Below are 17,541 nucleotides of genomic sequence, written 5' to 3' on the forward strand. Positions count from 1 at the left end.
CAGCTCAGGCAGAGGGAGACTGTCTCCCAGACCCAGCCGGAAGTCCAGGTTCAGGAGAGGGGCGTGTCCCTGCCTGTCACCCCCAAGGCCTGACTTGTATGCTGGTAGCGAATGGGCTGGCTCCTTGCGAGGGGCGTGCCTTCTCCAGGCCACGCCCCCTCCCAGCAGCGAATGGGAGGGCGCGCGGTGAGGGTGGGGGCGTGCCACGCGTGATAAGGCCCCGAACGCCGTGGGGAGCCCTTACCGGGCTCGGTGGACTCCCGAGGGTTCCGCAGCGGGAGGATCCCGCGTTCCTGGCCGACGCTACCCCGGAAATACTTCCAGCCGGCGCAAACATGGCTGCGGCCCTGCGAACTGCGCTGCTCCGCGGTCCGCGTAAGTGGCGTGTCCACGGCGGGCGCCGAGGCTGCGGTCCCCGTGTCCGCGGGAGTGGTGGGCAGCAGGCTGCGCCTCCGGGGCTGCGGGAGAGGTGGAGAAGAACCGCCCGTGAGGAAGGACCGGACATCCGCCCCCTCGAAGGGCCGCCGAGCCCACTGGAGGGGCTCTGGGGGGGTCCTGGGCTCCAGAGGCGACAGTCAGCCATGTCCTGGAGCGGTGGCAGGATTTCTAGGACCATAGTTACTGTGACAGCAGGACTGCTGGGTGAAATTATGGGAGGGAGGTGTGTGAAAGGCCTGCCACCTGGGACATCCTGCAGGACCGAGTGTGTGTGTGAGTGTGACAGGAGCAGGACTTGAACTCAGGGCCTCACTCCCTAACATGACGTTTTCACTCAAGCCTGAGCCACATCTCCACTCCCAGAGGCTCCCATGTGTCTGGTACAGGTCATGAATGTAAGTTCTGGCCACTCGGTGAGCTGAGGGGACATACCTGGTTGGGACCACAGTAAGCAAGGACACACTGATGGTAGTTCCCAGCCTGGTTGGGTGGGAGAAAAGTATAGGCTTGCCGTGAAGATTAGGCTTGCGTGAAGATGACGCAGGCAGGTGGCACCCAGTAGGCACACAGAGTCCCATCACTAACGTTATGGATGTGAAAGACTCTCACAAAGAAAACCCTGATTGTATGCATCTAACTACATTTCAGAGGAATTACTTAATTTATCAGTGTGACCCCCCTGCTAGCTAGAATCCACTCTGAAATTGTATTATGGGACAGATGCCTCCATTAGAGAATAAGGACTAAAGGTATAATGAGCATCAGCTTACTAAGGACATGGACAGACCAAAGGCATTATCTTTAAAAGGCTAGACTGATGTATTACTTTATTTAGTGTCAGTGTGGGGTTTAGAACTGAAGGCCTAGGTCTATTGGTGTTCAATGCTTACATGCTACCACTTGAGCCACAACTCCACTTCTGGGTTTTGAGTGGTTAATTGGAGATAAAGAGTTTCAGGGGGACTTTTCTGTGCTGGCTGGCTTCCAACCATGATGCTCAGATCTCAGCCTTCTGAGTATTAAGGATTACAGGTGTGAGCCAAATAAAAGTTTCCATGCATTAACTGTCTTCATTATAAGTGGCTACCTGTAGCTTCATATGCTTTGGTGTTTAGTTTTTCCATCATTTTCTGGGTTATAATTTATCTACAAAGGAATTGAACTTCATTCCCTACCCCCACATCTCCAAATACTCAAGTTTGAACTCAGGGCCCTCTAGCTATTTTTGGTATTTAATTATTTTCATATAGATGTAGTGTTTTCTACCTGGGGATAGCCTTGAACTTTGGTCCTCTCAAGCTGCACCTCCTCAGTAGCTGAGATGATTTTGTTTAAATAGTTGAGGTGTCTTTTTTTTTTTTTCTGTTTGTTGAACTTGGACAGTTTGTGGTGGAGGCTCATCCCCTTTCCTTGTTTGTCATTAGTATCCCTTGGAACATGCAGTAGTTCTGACATAGAACCTAATATTTGTTGAAGAATTAGTCTGATCTACAATTTTTTGTTTTTGTTGTTGTTGGTACTGGCTTTGAACTCATGACCCTGCTTGTTTGCTTGGCTTTCTATCTCAAGGATGGCAATCTACCCACTTGTAAAAGTCTCATGGATTTTCCTGCCGAGGCTAGTTTTGAACCATAATCCTCTGATCTCAGCTTCCTGAGTGGCTAGGATTACAGGCATGAGCTACCAGCATCTATCTGATCTACAACTTTCTGATGAATCAAAAACTTTTCATCTTAACCACTTTGGAAGCAGTGTATTATTTGTTTCACAGATTGACATCAAGAAAAGTAATTAACTGTCAAAAACCGTCAGGAAAGGAATTTAGCTTGCGCAAGTCTCAGGGTTTAAGGAAAATGTCTTCCTGATTGGAAGATTTTTTTCTAGGACATGAAGCATTGTCACTTCACGTCCTAGAGAAAAGCTTGCTTCGGTATTACCAGTATGTTTCCCTTCCCATTAACTTTCAGACCAAGATTAAAGCAGCAAAAATCACAAACGGCAGTGATCTTAGTGGTTAGATTTGCTTAGTTTTGACAAAGCAGGTTCTCAGGCTTATAGTGTATTCAAGGTATACCTAGAGCCGGAGGGAATTTCATACTGGTCCAGCAGTGCCAGACTTGTCTTTGGTAGGGATCAAGAAAGTTCAGAAGGCAAGTTCTTCCACCCTACAGACTGCCGCTCCATTGAGGCAAGTAAATCCCTCATTCCAGGGTGTGGTTGGTGACTTGCTGACCAATTACCAGTCTCAGGTCTTTGACTTCCACATAAACGAAGTGCTGTCATGCACAGGGATTGATCTTGGGTACTGTGATGCTCAATCAGATTTTTGTTTCTTAGAGCCCTTTACTGTGGGGGCTGGGCTACATTGGTTGTCCAAAAGCTAAAACTTGAGAGAGGAAAACAAGAGACTGCCATAGCTTCAGCTTCTGAGAAGACTTGGGTCACGTTTTTTTTTTTTAATTAATGCATATTAATAGCAGAAAGCAACAGTGTACAATTAATTATTCAAAGAAAGTAATGAAAGAGGAAAAAATATCAAAAGGGCTTGAGATGCTGTAGAGGTGGGAGAGCACTTGTCTATCAAACATCAAGCAGAAGCATTGAGTTCAAATCCCAGTACTGCCAATACTTAATCAAAAAAAGGAAACAGTGAGAATGGTTGCAGTTGTCTAGAATGAAACTTACAAACGAAACGAAAGCTAGTGTTTATACTATGGGAGAAAGCACAGCTCACCTCACTAGTCTTGCTCTGTGGCAACACTGTCCCGTGTTGCCCTCCTCAGCAGCTCTGTTCTTATTGCAGGCTTCATTGTCATCTCACTGTATTTGAGAGTTGTTTCACTGCATGCTACAATTAAGCACAGCATTTGGACTCTGATTGAGGTGGCTACTCCAGGCTCCTCTCTAACTGTTGTGGCCCAGGTGAAGCATATCCACAGGGAATGTACATTATAAGGAGGCTAGCAAGCTAAGAAATAGGAATATGTTCCATCCTATAACATGGACAAATTGACCTACCTAGTGATCTTTTTGGAAGAGTGACTTCTCTAACTTTGAAATGCAGAAGACTTGGCATAGTTGACCTTTAGGCTTTCTTGCTTCTCTTTGCACCACCAGGTCTTTCCTGGCACCTGTAGGTCAAGAATTGCGTACACAGCTGGCTCCATCTGTCTCCAGCAGCATGGATAGAAGAAGGAAAATTACACAGATGCTTATCATGGGGATTGTGGGGAATGTCAGTTGATACTTGGGGCCTGGGATCTTGGTCTGTTTTGGATGTGGGTTCTGGGGGAGACTGTGTCGACTGTATATGCCATGTGGGGAGGGGGAGCTGTAAGAGGAGTTCCAGACAGAGCCTACATAACATGGGCCCCTTTGTCACGGTCGAAGGCAGTACTAGGACTTCCAGTACTGGTCCTTTTCTAGAGACTGCTTGGAAGCAGAAATGTGATCTGTGGATCATGGAAACTGGCCCAATGTTTACTTCCTAAATCAGCAGCTCCTTACCTCTTTTGTGGGCTGCTCACCTTTCCTCCTCGAGTGTGATCCTGCCATCAGTAACATTGCAAATGTGCCATGTTTCTTGCAAAGGCTCATAGCAAACTCTGCAGCCAAGAGAAGGGAGGTGTGTGTGGCTTCTACGATGCCTCCCTGCAGGTCCTTCTATAGCCATCCTGGGGCAGAAGCCTCTGCTTCATACCCCCAGAGGCTGGTACCCTCCTGCAGAGAAATGCTACAAATCTTACCTCTGCTATCACATCTTTAAAATTTAAAGCTAGGAATTATGCCCTGAGGGCCTCTTCAAAAGAAATTACTTTCTAGCTAGATTTCATGCTAGCACTTTAATTTTGTCACAGTGGTGCACAGCAGCTCGAGGGCCCAGCAGCCATGGAAGTGCCAATTGGGTACAACAGCGGCAGCCACCACAGAGGCAGCCCATCGGGCCAAAAGTACAACGCCGCAAGTTCAACCAGAAAAGAGGTATGCATCCAATTTTAGGTACTGAAAAGTTTTTCTTACTCTTTATGACTGTGAACACCAATGGACATATGCTACCTAGGAGTGGAGGTTCTGGGAGAGGCTGGAAAATTAGGGAACAGTGTATTATTTTCTTAGTTTCCATAAAATAGCTGTTGAACTACAAGTTTTAAACACCAGCAGGCTTTTGTTTAAAGACATTTAGTTAAATGCAGTCTGCAAATCATGGGAGAAATTGATTTCTAGAAGATGTTACCTATTGCCTATTTTGTGTTTGCTGCTTTTTATTGCGATCATGAGTTCATTGATTGACTGCCCAGTTGAGCTTGATTGGGATTAGGGCATTAGGAGTAGGGCCCAAATCATCTTTCAACTCTATCCTTTGAGAAGATGGAGTTAGTGAGGAAGGCAGAAAGCAGACATCACAGGCTGGCAGCATGCCAAGCCGGGCACCAATCCTGCCCACTGGCCTTTCTTACCACCTTAGCACTAAGAGACTCGAATGGTAGTACTGTAAGCTGAAGAACTGATTTGATTTGGAACTCTGGTAGAAAAATGATTTCATTGCTCTATTTTCCCAGTGGCAAAGGTCAATAATACAAATAGCCTTGATGTTAAAGTATTAAAAACGAAGTAAAAATCAAATATCAAGCTAGGCCTGTCATCTCAGCTACTCAGAAGATTGAAGCAGGAGGATCATGAATTTAAGGTCAGCCCATACAATTTAGTGGGATTCTGTTTCAAAAATTAAAATTGGAAAAACATAAAAGGATTGCTGGGGTTGTAGCTCAGTGCTAACCTAGCGTGGTATGGCCTCAGGTTAAATCCCCAGTGGTGCTAAAACACCCCACAAAAACCTAAATTATTCTATAGATTCTGTTGAGTAACGATATCATATTTATTCAAAATTAATAGAAAAACACAAATGGGAAACAAAGATTGAAAGATGATGATCCTAATGTCTAGTATTTTGTCTCTATTAATATTCACTGAGTGTGTTCTTACTGACGTGTGACAGTACTATACATATTTTTCTGTGTATGTGGTACCAAGGAATCGAACCCGGGTCTTCGTGCATGCTAGGCAAGCACTCTACCACTAGGCCAAACTCCCTGTCCTATACATATTTTTTATCAATTATTTACTACATCATCGTATAACTATAGATATTCTTCTACACTACCTTAATGGCTTCAGAGTACTTGAATAAATCATAACTAATTGATCCAGTCAAAGATTACAGGCGTATGTTCTTTCTGGTGTTTCCATAGTAGAGATGTTGATGCGGTGAGTATTGTCATCTTCATGCTGGTACAGGACCACGTTGCTTACTCTTACCCTAAGCTACACTAGCGGCTAGACTAGTATCTAGACTGTACTAGACAGAGGTCTATAGACTTGTTCTGATAAATGTATGTAACACAATTTTAGGTTATGTAGGCCATGCTTTTAGTTCACTGCTCCTTACCACTGTTGTGTACTGTGAGGGCAGCCATAGGTAACAACAAATAAGCACACAAGCAGAGCTGTGTCCCAATAACACTTTTATTTACAAAAATAGGCAGTATATATTTATATGGTTACATTTGGTACAGGGGCTGTATGTAGTTTGCCAAACATTGCTCTAGAGGAAGCATTAGATACATAGGTTGCTGTAATCTTATAGGTTTAATAAAAAGCGGGGATTTTTGTTTCTTTGTTTGATGCTGATATTGTAGAGTAGAATAATATTTTTTTTAATTGTGAACTTGTCTCAATTAGAATATTGGCTTAATAGTTCAAAGGAAAAGCTGCATGTTTTGAGAGCCCTAGAATACACAAATGGCAAAACATTTCAACTTTTTCAAGTGAATTATAAAATACGTTTTGCTGCGTACACTTTTCCATTCAGACAAAGGGAACGGAGGCAAAGCGAAGGCCCTTGACTAAAGCTTCACACTTCACATTCTGGAATGGAACCGAGGGGGCCTCGGGCTCACTAATGCGCCATTCCTCATGCACTGCACAGTTTTGAATTAAGTGCATGTGTATTTGGGCATTTTCAAATCATGTGCGTCTCTTTCATGTATCCCATCAGCGTGGGTTTGCAAAACCGTGAGCTGGGCAGAGTAACATTGCTTAAAGGCACTCTTGTCTGAGCTCAGGTGTTATAGATGAAAAACATAGCTCTAAATCCCGTTTGCACATCGATACCCTCTAGGCTTAGGTAAGTCTTTTTAGCCTGGGGTTTCTTAACCAGTAATCTGTTAACTGGCAGCAATCCATGGGAAAATGCGCTGGATTTATTGTGAATCACAGATCTTGAGGGTAAAAGGCAGGATATCAGAAGACAGGTGGTCTAGGTAGAAAGATTAAGGGAAGATTATAGTTTCACCAAGTGATGCATCTAAATTTTTAGATAGCAAGAAAACAACACCACTGTTAGTCCAGTGGTAGATAGAACTCCTGTGTAAAGGAAGTTCTGTAACACTTGATATCTTCCGCCACTTGGTTTAATAAGGCAGTGATTCTCAACCGGGTTGTTCTCCTTCCCAGGACACATTTTGACAGTGTCTGGAGACATTGTGGTTGTCACAACTTGGTGCAGTGTGAATAGAGGCCAAGGACATTACAGAGCACCTTATACATCTTACACAGTCTAGCCTTTGTAAGGCAGAATTGCCCAGCCCAAACTATCGATTGTACCAGGCTTGAGAAATCCTCGTGTAAGATAATGATGGAAAAGTGATCTCAGATACACTCGTAATGGGTTCTCAGTTAGATCACCCCACCACACGACCATGTATCCTTTCCCTTCCCCACAACGTGATCCTTACTCACAAACTTTGCTTTGAAAATTCAGATGTCTGCCTTATTCACCAACAGTGTGTTTTGGCAAGAACATGGTTTCCATATGAAAAATCATTATTATCAAATGTTAATTAATTTAAAATTGGCAGTTAAAGTTGCCTTTTGTTACGCCACTCATGGTGTCTCAAGTAGCTACTTGGGAGGAGGTTTTGTGGTTCAAGGCCAGCCCTAGTGAGAGTGGATGTAGGACTCAGCGGCACACATCTGTCATCCCAGCTGCAGAGGTGCCCAGCTACAGAGGTGGCACAGTGTGCATTCTCGTCATCCCCAACAACGGGGGATGGAGAAGAATCATAAGTAGGAGGACTATAGGCCAGACCACCTGGGCAAAAACCCAAACCTAATAACTAACACAATCAATAAATAACACAGAAAGGACTGGTGGAACCTAAGCACTAGTTATTCATGCTTGTAACTACTCAGAAGCTCAGACCGGGAGGATCAAGGTTTGAGGCAGTAAAGGTCTCCAGACTTCATCTCCAAAGCAACCAACAAGAAGATTGGCGAAGGCCGGGAGTTTGGCCTAGTGGTTAAAGTGCTTGCCTAGCATGCATGAAGACCCGGGTTCGATTCCTCGGTACCACATACATAGAACAAAGCCAGAAGTGGTGCTGAGGCTCAAGTGGCTGGTAGAGCTCTAGCCTTGAGAAAGTCCAAGGACAGTGCTCAGGCCCTGAGCTCAAGCCCAGGAGTGGCAAAAAAAAAAAAAAAAAAAGAAGACTGGCGAAGTATGGCTCAAATTGTAGATTGCTAGCTGTGAGCAGAAAGCTGAGAAAGAATACAAGGCCCTGACTACCACCCCAGCACCCCAGTACCAACAGTAACAAGCTACTATTGCCAAAAAAGCTGTTATTGCAACAGCATTCATTTTAGAATATAGTAAGAAATGTCTTCCTGTCTGCTGGGTTGATTTAGTCACCGTTGGGGATCTCAGCCTCCTGAGTAGCTAGGATCTGGGATGTGAGCCACTGTCGCCCAGCCCTTGGTTTGACAGAACTTTTGTGTGTAAGATTATGTTAAGGGAGTAAGTACTTTATCCACTGAAATCCTATTTTTTTTTAATGATGATATTGGGGCTTGCACAGTTTTTGACATAGCCACTGGATTTCCTATGAGGAAATCTGAAATTTGGAGAGATCAAGAACTTGTGTATTCATTAGACCTTACAGAACAATATTAGATTTCTACTTTGATTCTCTTCCTGCAAAGAATCAGATCTTTTCACACTGACAAAGGGAAATGCTTTGAGTCCAGTGAGTCATAACTGGAGTGAAGGGTGAAGATCAGAGTCCTGGCCGGAGAGATTCCCACCTTCTCCATACATGGGCCTGTGAGCAGAGCAGAAAGGCCTGTAGGTTTTTACCTTTGTATGCACAGTAGAAGAGTCTGTTAGCTGATGCAAGCTCCTTCCATACAGGAAAATAAGATGTGTGACACATCCACTGCTGCATTTATTTTCTCCAGGAAACCTAAAACTGGAATATTAATGTTGAACATGGGAGGCCCTGAAACCCTTGGAGAAGTTCACGATTTCCTTCTGAGGCTCTTTTTGGACAGAGATCTCATGACACTTCCTGTCCAAAAGTAAGTAAGAGATGTATAAACATCTGTACTTAAAAATACATGTATATTATATATATTTTATGTAATAAATATCATATATTTATATATATTTTTTTGCCAGTCCTGGGCTTGAGCTCAGGGCCTGAGCACTGTCCTTGGGTTTTCTCAAGGCTAGAGCTCTACCTCTTGAGCCACAGCACCATTTCTGGCTTTTTGCTATGTATGTGGTACCGAGGAATTGAACCCGGGTCTTTGTGCTTGCTAGGCAAGCACTCTTTCACTAGGCCAAACTCCCGGCCCCTAAATGCTCTGGTTGGAAGAGTGAACTGGTTTGGACATGTATCTAGTAGTGGTTACATGAGCATGTTATCCTGTTGGAGATGAGGATGTGATGTCAGTCAGAAGCAGAAATTCTGGAGCCCTTCCCTCCCCAGAGCCCTGGAAATCATAGTTGTCGTGACACAGCTGAAGTACCTTTAAAGATTTTTAAAGATATATTTGTACTTGGCGCTTAATGGCTGAGTAACTCTCAGGAAAGCAATGATGATTATTCATTTGTGCTTAATGATAGCTTGTTCTTATTCTCCTTTTCCTTCCTTCCTTCTTCCTCTTTTTTTCTTTGAAAAAGGTGCATACATATGACTAAAATGCAGAGTATAAAAGCATTCATAGTGAAAGGCCAGTGTCCCCTTTGCCTAGCTTTCCACCCTCCCCATCATCAATCAAGTATAAACACTTATATCCAGAAATAGGACGTGGGGGGGGAGGAGTGTGTGCGTGTATGCGTGTATGTGTGCATGCGTGCCCTTATATACCAGTGTAGAGCCTTGTGCTCTGGCTTAGATTTCGCATTCAAGGCTGGTGCCCTACCACCTGAGCCACACCTTCACTTTTGGCTTTTTGCTGGCTAGAGTCTCAGGGACTTTGCTAGGGCTGACTTTGAACCATAATTCTCAAGATCTCAGCCTCCTGAGATACTGGTATTAAAGGCATGAGTCTCAGGTGCCTGGTGATCTCATGGTTATTTTTAAAGGCTTGATCTTGTTAGGGTCTTCTTAAAATTTTGCTTATCTTGTGTATTGAGTAGAAAATGTTTGATGTTGCTATAGTTGGGTAAAATTCACTTCCTGTATATTAACTAACTTAGCAAGCTGGCACCATTCATTGCCAAACGCCGAACACCTAAAATTCAAGAGCAGTACCGCAGGATTGGAGGTGGATCCCCCATCAAGATGTGGACTTGCAGGCAAGGAGAAGGCATGGTGAAGCTGCTAGACGAGCTCTCCCCAGACACAGGTGAGGATGTATTCATACGTGCAGGGCTTGCTCTTTCAAGGCAGTGACTACATTCAAACCAAGGTCAGGTGCCAGATGCTGTTATGGGATCAGCAACTCATGACTTGTGGGTTTCTGTATCACACATAGTCATTTTACTGAACGACTTTGGCCTCTGACTATAGAACCTTTTCTATTACTTTCAATGGTACAAATAAGCAAATGGAAAACTGAGAACACTAGTTTCAAAGGAAGGTGAAGGTGAAGTCGAAGTAGTTTATAAAGCAGAAATGAAATTGAAGATACATTTGTCATTGTGCTAGAAAGAAATCCTTAAGAAAGGGACTGAGGCTACTCCAAGGGCTTTTTTCTTTGCCTAGGAATTAGATCAACACACAGAGTAGAACTAGCCACTCAGGAGGTAGAAATTTAGGTTCAAAACCAGCCTGGGGGCCAGGAGTTTGGCCTAGTGGTTAAAGTGCTTGCCTAGCGTGCATGAAGACCCGAGTTCGATTCCTTGGTACCACATACATAGAAAAAAGCTGGAAGTGGTGCTGAGGCTCAAGTGGTAGAGCTCTAGCCTTGAGAAAGTCCAAGGACATTGCTCAGGCCCTGAGCTCAAGCCCAGGACTGGCAAAAACAACAACAACAACAACAACAACAACAACAACAAAAACCAGCCTGGGCAGGAAAGTCTTTGAGACTTTTATCTCTAATAACCATCAAAAAAAGCAGAAGTAGGGCTGTAGCTGTAATGATAGAGCATGAGTCTTGAACATAAAATCTGAGAGATGGGGCCGGGAGTTTGGCCTAGTGGTTAAAGTGCTTGCCTAGCATGCATGAAGACCCGGGTTCGATTCCTCGGTACCACATACATAGAAAAAAGCCAGAAGTGGTGCTGAGGCTCAAGTGGTAGAGCTCTAGCCTTGAGAAAGTCCAAGGACAGTGCTCAGGCCCTGAGCTCAAGCCCAGGACTGGCAAAAAAAAAAAAAAAAAAGCTGAGAGATGATATTGCCCAGGGCCTAAGTTCAAGCCCCAGTACTAGCATAAGAAGAAAAAGCTATACATAGTGAATATTTTCCATGTGTCTTGTACCACAATGATGCCTCTCAGGGTTATCTTATTTAATTTTCAAGGATACTAGCAATAGATTCTTTTATCTTCCCTTTTGGAGTTGAGCTAAGTCAGGTGCCTAAAGACATGCCACCAGGAATGTCATACAACTTCCGGCTTTTTATTGGTCAACTGGAGATAAGAGTCACTGGCTATCCTGCTGGCTCTTCTAGCTAGTATTACAGGCATGAGCCCTAGCCAGGTGAGCTTTTATTACTCATTATTGGTGCAGAGTCAATTATGTGCTTCCAATTAAAAAGCATTATATCAAATATTTCTCTTGGAGAATCATATCATCTCTTTGAAACCATTGTCCATGCTAAATTAGTGAAATTCTGATATTTTAAATCGTGCTTTTCTGTGTTTTCATCGAAGTGTGTACTAGCAACTGCTTTGAGGTAGACCAGGAGAGATCTGTGAATCAAGTGTTTAGTAATTCACGTAGCCAGACTGTGTCCACTAGTTGTGGAGTTGGTAAATGTCAGCAAGGCCCCCTTCCCCTCTTTCTTCCAGGGACACATGGCAGGCAGAAGGTCTCCTTGTTGCTTTCACAGGGTGGGTCATGTCAGAAAGCACCATGCCCCTTTTTCTAAAGTAAACGTTTGCATTATCTGTGCTTTCCAGAGTAGCTAGCTGACTGCCTCACATTTCGATAGGAGGTCCTCACCCTGCCTCTATCTGCAAGGGCAGCCTTCTCTGCCCTCAGTCCATACGGAGAATGCCTCAGTCCCAGTGCTTAGACTACAGCTAAAGAGACTGATGAGAAACTGGGTGACCCACAGTATCCAGAGATCTCATGGGATCATTGCGCTGTAGATTAGAGAGCGATGTCTATCAGCTTGTTAAACCTCATGTGGACTGCCAAGAGGTGCTTGGCAGCGAATGTGACGGTGGTGTTGTGACAGTTGACAGTTCAGATGTGAAACACGCAATCATTGAACAGTCACTAGGAGCTTATCGGGTCACAGTTTCTGGTGTGTTTTAACTACAGTTCATCTCTTTTATACAATGTGGCACACATGAGGGTCACAAAGCTGCAGATGATAAAGTTGGTTCCCCTTCCTTTTTTCTTTGACAGTCTCAAAACAGCATACTGACTCTGACCACACTTCTTATGTACGCACATGCTTTTCTTGTCTACCAACACCTAGTTTCTACTCTTGGTAACAGGTTACATTGTTTCTTGGTTCCCTGGGTCAAGTTGTTAGGAATATTTTTCATTTATAGATCTATAAATGAAATAGGGGGAATTCCTTGTCATTTTCTTCACTATAACCTAAACATTGCTGCTAGCACAATCTTCATTGTAGCCCCTACAGAGGCTTTGGATAATAACATTGTAGTATACTATTGTGTGTTTGCATGAGTTTGTGCGCTCATATGTACTGGCCCTGAAACTTGAACTCAAAGCCTGGGTGCTGTCCTTGGTGCTTTTTTTGCTCAAGGCTAGTACATTATCATCTGAGCCATAACTCCAGTTCTAGCTTTTTATTTTTGATGGCTAATTGGAGCCACATGGACTTTTCTGCCAGGGTTGGATTCAAATCTTTATCCTCAGATCCTCAGATCTCAGTCTCTTGAGTATCTAGGATTATAGGTATGAGCTACTGGTCACTGGCTTATCCCTTTTATGTTGAAGGCTGAAACTGTACCAGTTGAGCCACAGTTCAACTTCTGGCTTTTTCATGGTTAATTGGAGAGAAGAATCTCAAGTCTGCTAGGCACTGATGGCTCATGTCAGTAAACTTAGCTACTTAGGAGTCTAAGCTCTGAGTATTACTGTTTGAAGCCAGCTCAGGCAGGAAGGTCCATGAAACTTATCTCCAATAAACTGCTCAGAAAAAGCCAGAAGTGGTGCTGTGACCCAAGTGGTAGAACACTAGCATTAAGCAAAGAAATTCAGGGACAGAGCCCAGGCCTAGAGTTCAAGACCCAGAACAAGCAAAATAGTCTCAAGTCTTTCTTGTTCAAGTTGGCTTTGCATGTTGTTCCTCAGATTCTCATCCTCCTTAGTAGCTATGATTACCAGTGTGAGCCACCATTGCTCATCTGTTTAGTCTCTGCCATCCTGTCAACAACAACAACAAAAAAAAACAAAAAGAGGAAAACAGAATTAAGAATAACAACTTGTGGGAGCCAGCCGGGAGCATGGCCTATGGTAGAGCGCTTGCTTAGTATGCACAAAGTCCCAGGTTCGATTTCTGGGTACCACATACACAGAAAAAGCCAGAAGTGGTGCTGTGGCTCAAGCGGTAGAGTGCTAGCCTTGAGAAAACCCAAGGGCAGTGCTCAGGCCCTGAGTCCAAGCCTCAGGACTGGCAAAGCAAACACACACACAGACACACAGACACACACACACACAGACACACACACACACGAAAAGAATAGCAGCTTGTACCTGGGCAACAGTGGCTCATACTTATAATCATAGATATTCGGGAAGTGGAAATCTGAGAATCATAGTTCAAAGCTGGCCTGGGCAGAAAAATCTTTGAGGCTTTTATTTCCAATTAACCAGCAAAAAGCTGGAAGTAGAGTTGTGGCTCATGTGGCAGAATATCAGCCTTGAGCACAAAAGCTCAGGGATAGTGCCTAGGCCCTGAGTCCAAGCCCCTGAACTGGCACGTATGCTCCCCCACCCCCCACATCCCCCCACACAAAGAACAGCTTGAATTTTAAGAGCCATTGTGTTAAGTAAGGGCATGTGGGTATGGGTGTTGATTGCAGAAAACAGTGACTGAAAGTTCATGTACCAACTAATGAATGGATAAGATCCAAAGAGTATTCTGAACTTGTCTACATTTTCAGCATTGTAGGAAATTAGGTTAACTGTCCTTTGTTCTGGGCACTCCATTATGCTTGGTGACTGGATGAATCTATATAAAGATTAATACTTTCTACTTTCCACTTTGCCTCCTAATAGCTCCTCACAAATACTATATTGGATTCCGGTATGTCCATCCTTTAACAGAAGAAGCAATTGAAGAGATGGAGAGAGATGGGCTAGAACGGGCCATTGCTTTCACTCAGTATCCACAGTTCAGCTGCTCTACCACAGGTAAGGTGTCAGACAGTGGGAAGGTGGATATGACCCTGGCAAAGTAAACTGGGGAGTCTAATGGCCGAAGAAAAGATAAATTGTTTGTGATTTGAATGGCAAATCCAGCCTGTCTCCTTTAAACTTGTGAGCGCAGTCTATGTGAAATCTCATGGTTCATCTGCTTCTTGAATTATTGGCCAGTCAGCTGAGAATTACAAATGGTAGGTGGAAGGCAGGGCCGAGCATGCTCAGCTTGATAATGCAGTCAGATAATGGATCAGTAATGCGACTCTAGCCACCTTCTAGGTTTGTTGTACAACCTCATTTTTATATCCACTCTAATTTTTGTATTAATAAGGTAAAGGTGATAGCTGTTTTAATTTTGGAAGCCAAAAAGCCCATACAGTGTGGGAAATATTGGTGTTAACATGTATCATGCTGCTTCACTCAGTTATGGGGTGTTTGCTGATTAAAGTCTAGAGTTCTTTTTGCAAGCTTCTCTCAGTGTTCTTGGTTGGGAAAGTATCACTCCTTGCTGGCTCCCTGTATTTAACTGAGGCTGGAGAATAATCCATGTGGCAATCTTGATATCATTAGTCTTAGTAAGGTTCCTCTGTCACACACAAATACATTTGTTTGCATTGTTTCAGGATTGAGGCCAGTGTAGTTTCTCTCCCAATCTGCTTTTAGATACTAATGTTACTCTAACTATAAGAGAAACAGAAAGCTACTAGAAGAAGCATTCAGTGCTGTGGTGACCTTAAATATAGGTGCAAAGTACCTGTTAAAATGCATGAGTGCTTACCTCCCATCGCCAAAGTTTGAATTGTGCTTCGTTCTAGAAATCTACTACCGTTTCAGAATTTCTAGTAATAGAATTTTGGCGAATAAGTAAGATCTTTGAATTTGTGTGTGTATGTGTGTGTGTGTGTGTGTGTGTGTGTGTGTGTGTGTGTGTGTGTGTGTGTGTGTGTGTGTACACGTACGTACGTACGTACTAGGGCTTCAACTAAGGGGATGGGTGTTGTCCCTAAGTGTTTTTGCTCAAGGCTTGAGGCTTGAACCGTTTGAACCACAGCTCCACTTCTGGCTTTTTGGTGGTTAATTGTAAACAAATGGTAATGGAAACAAGACTTTTCTGCCTGAGTTGGTTTTGAACCTTGATCCTCAGATCTCAGCCTCCTGAGTAGCTAGGATTACATGGTGTGTGCCACCAGCACAACACTCAGGATATTTTTAAGCATTTTTTTTGTTTTGTTTTGTTTTTAATCGTGCTTTACAGAATACATCTCAACATGTAAATGTCTGGTCTTCAAAGTAATTAAGTTCAGAAGGTGGCTGTTTACAAGGCGTAGGATCTCTTGCGTTTGTTTCACAGCTGGGACTTACTGATTGTTTTGAACTTTCCCTGTGGTGCTTCCCGGTGGGTGTCTGTACTCTGAGCTGTGGCGGCTGTGTTTGGGAAGCACATTTATTCTGTAGGGCCACTGGCTTGTTTGTTTTGTATTCTGGTTTAGACGTAAACTGTGGCGCAGAGCTAATTCATTTCTGCATATCTCTGAGTAGCAGCTTTCTCCTGTTTTCCCCTTCTTCATTACTTCTCACCAAATGTTTTCATGTTTCACACCCTTTTGTACACCTGAAACTCGTCTCTATCTACGGACGATGGTGAATTGTGGGTGAATATGCTGGCGCCTGCTTTGATTTCTACAGAGATTATTTTTGACCCTTGAATGTACTCGGTTTGGTTCTCAAAATCCATTGTATTCTATTTGTCAAAATTGAACTCATTCATCTTTTAAAAGACAGATTCTAGTCTGAGCATACAGTTGAGGTGAAGTTTGGCTTTCCCTTGACAAAGCTCTTGAATTGGGAACTTTACTACTGGTTTATAGTGGAGAACCTAGTCGATGGGCAGTAAGAAGGTCTGTTGGAATGTCTCAGAGGGAAGGTGAAGAGGCCGGGTGGGAATGGTTTCCTGTTGCCCTGCTTCCCTAGACCCAGAAAATAACTGCTTCAGGTGAACACCACCAGTCATCCTGTAGGCTTGACATTTTCATAATTCCCATTTCTCACTTAGAAATAAATCCCACTTTTGTTAGATTGCCTGTTAAAATTTAGGTAAAATTTAGAGAATGATGAGAATTTTGTTGAAGCAGGTAAAATATAAAGAATGCTGGTAGAATCTGGGCGTGGTGGCTCATGCCTGTAATCCTAGCTACTCAGGAGGCTGAGATCTGAGGGTCAAGGTTCAAAGCTAGCAAGGGCACAAAAGGACCTGAGACTTTTTTTTATTAAAGAATTTATTAACATTGATTTTTACATCATATGTAGGACCTGAGACTGTTATCTCCAGTTAACCTCTAGAAAAATGGGGAGTGGGGCTTGGCTCAAGGGTAGGGTGGTAGCCTTGAGCTGAAGAGCTCAGGGACAGCGCCCAGGCCACGTTCAAGCCACAAGCCCCATGACCCACACACACAAAAAAGAATGCTGGTAGAATCCTTATGCTAATGCCATTGAATAGCTTTCATTATAACACAAAATATTCCATCGTATTAAAAGTGTCTAGAATCCTCTGGATCTGGATTACAGATATATACACACACAGACACACACGCACACATTATAACTTTTTTTTTGGCCTGTCCAGGGGCCTGAACTTGGGGCTTGAGCATTATCCTTGGGTTTTCCTCATGGCTAACACTCTACTACTTGAGCAACAGCACCACTTCCGGCTTTTTCTGTGTATGTGGTATCAAGGAATTGAACCTGAGTCTTTGTGCATGCTAGGCAAGACTCTACCACTAGACCAAACTCCCGGCCTATAACATTGATTTGTAAAACAAAACATCTAAAGAAAAGCACCTGAAAAGAGTTATGCTAGAATGGACCACTACTGATATTAGCATGGAGATAATGGCTCATTTCCTTCTCCCCTACATTTTTTTTTTTGTAATGGGGCTGATTCCCTTTAGAGTGGGAAAAATCTTTGTTCACATGCTTTCAAAAGACTTGATCCCTGCAAGTAATAACTGCTTATATTTCATAAATCTATGGCCTTCACGTTTCTCACTAGAAATGGCCTCTTTGAAAGTCAGTTGAGATGGATTGCTTTCTAGTGATCTTCATTTGCAGGCTAGTTAAATCTATATGCATTTTGGAGTATTGGAAAGGTTGTAATTAGACTGAGATTCTGTATAGAATCAGATGCCTGCTCTGAAATTACTGTGATAGCCTTTTCTAGTCTTTTTTCTCTTTTTTTAAATTTTCACCATAATCGAATT

General features: G+C 43.4%; 1 protein-coding gene across 1 annotated transcript in view; it reads left to right on the forward strand.

Annotated features, from left to right (window-relative positions):
• The first annotated feature begins 202 nt into the window (after window positions 1-202).
• The window catches only part of Fech (ferrochelatase), a 35,142-nt gene continuing 17,803 nt past the window's right edge, over window positions 203-17,541 (forward strand). The window contains exons 1-5 of the mRNA XM_090353038.1: window positions 203-375; window positions 4,296-4,419; window positions 8,731-8,850; window positions 9,977-10,125; window positions 14,141-14,275. Coding sequence (XP_090209164.1) covers window positions 336-375; window positions 4,296-4,419; window positions 8,731-8,850; window positions 9,977-10,125; window positions 14,141-14,275 — 568 coding nt within the window. The 5' untranslated portion in view covers window positions 203-335. The remainder of the gene's footprint in view (window positions 376-4,295; window positions 4,420-8,730; window positions 8,851-9,976; window positions 10,126-14,140; window positions 14,276-17,541) is intronic.

This window comes from Megascapheus bottae, chromosome 19, assembly GCF_031878675.1.
Source record: "Megascapheus bottae isolate mThoBot1 chromosome 19, mThoBot2.hap1, whole genome shotgun sequence".
Lineage (NCBI taxonomy): Eukaryota > Metazoa > Chordata > Mammalia > Rodentia > Geomyidae > Megascapheus > Megascapheus bottae.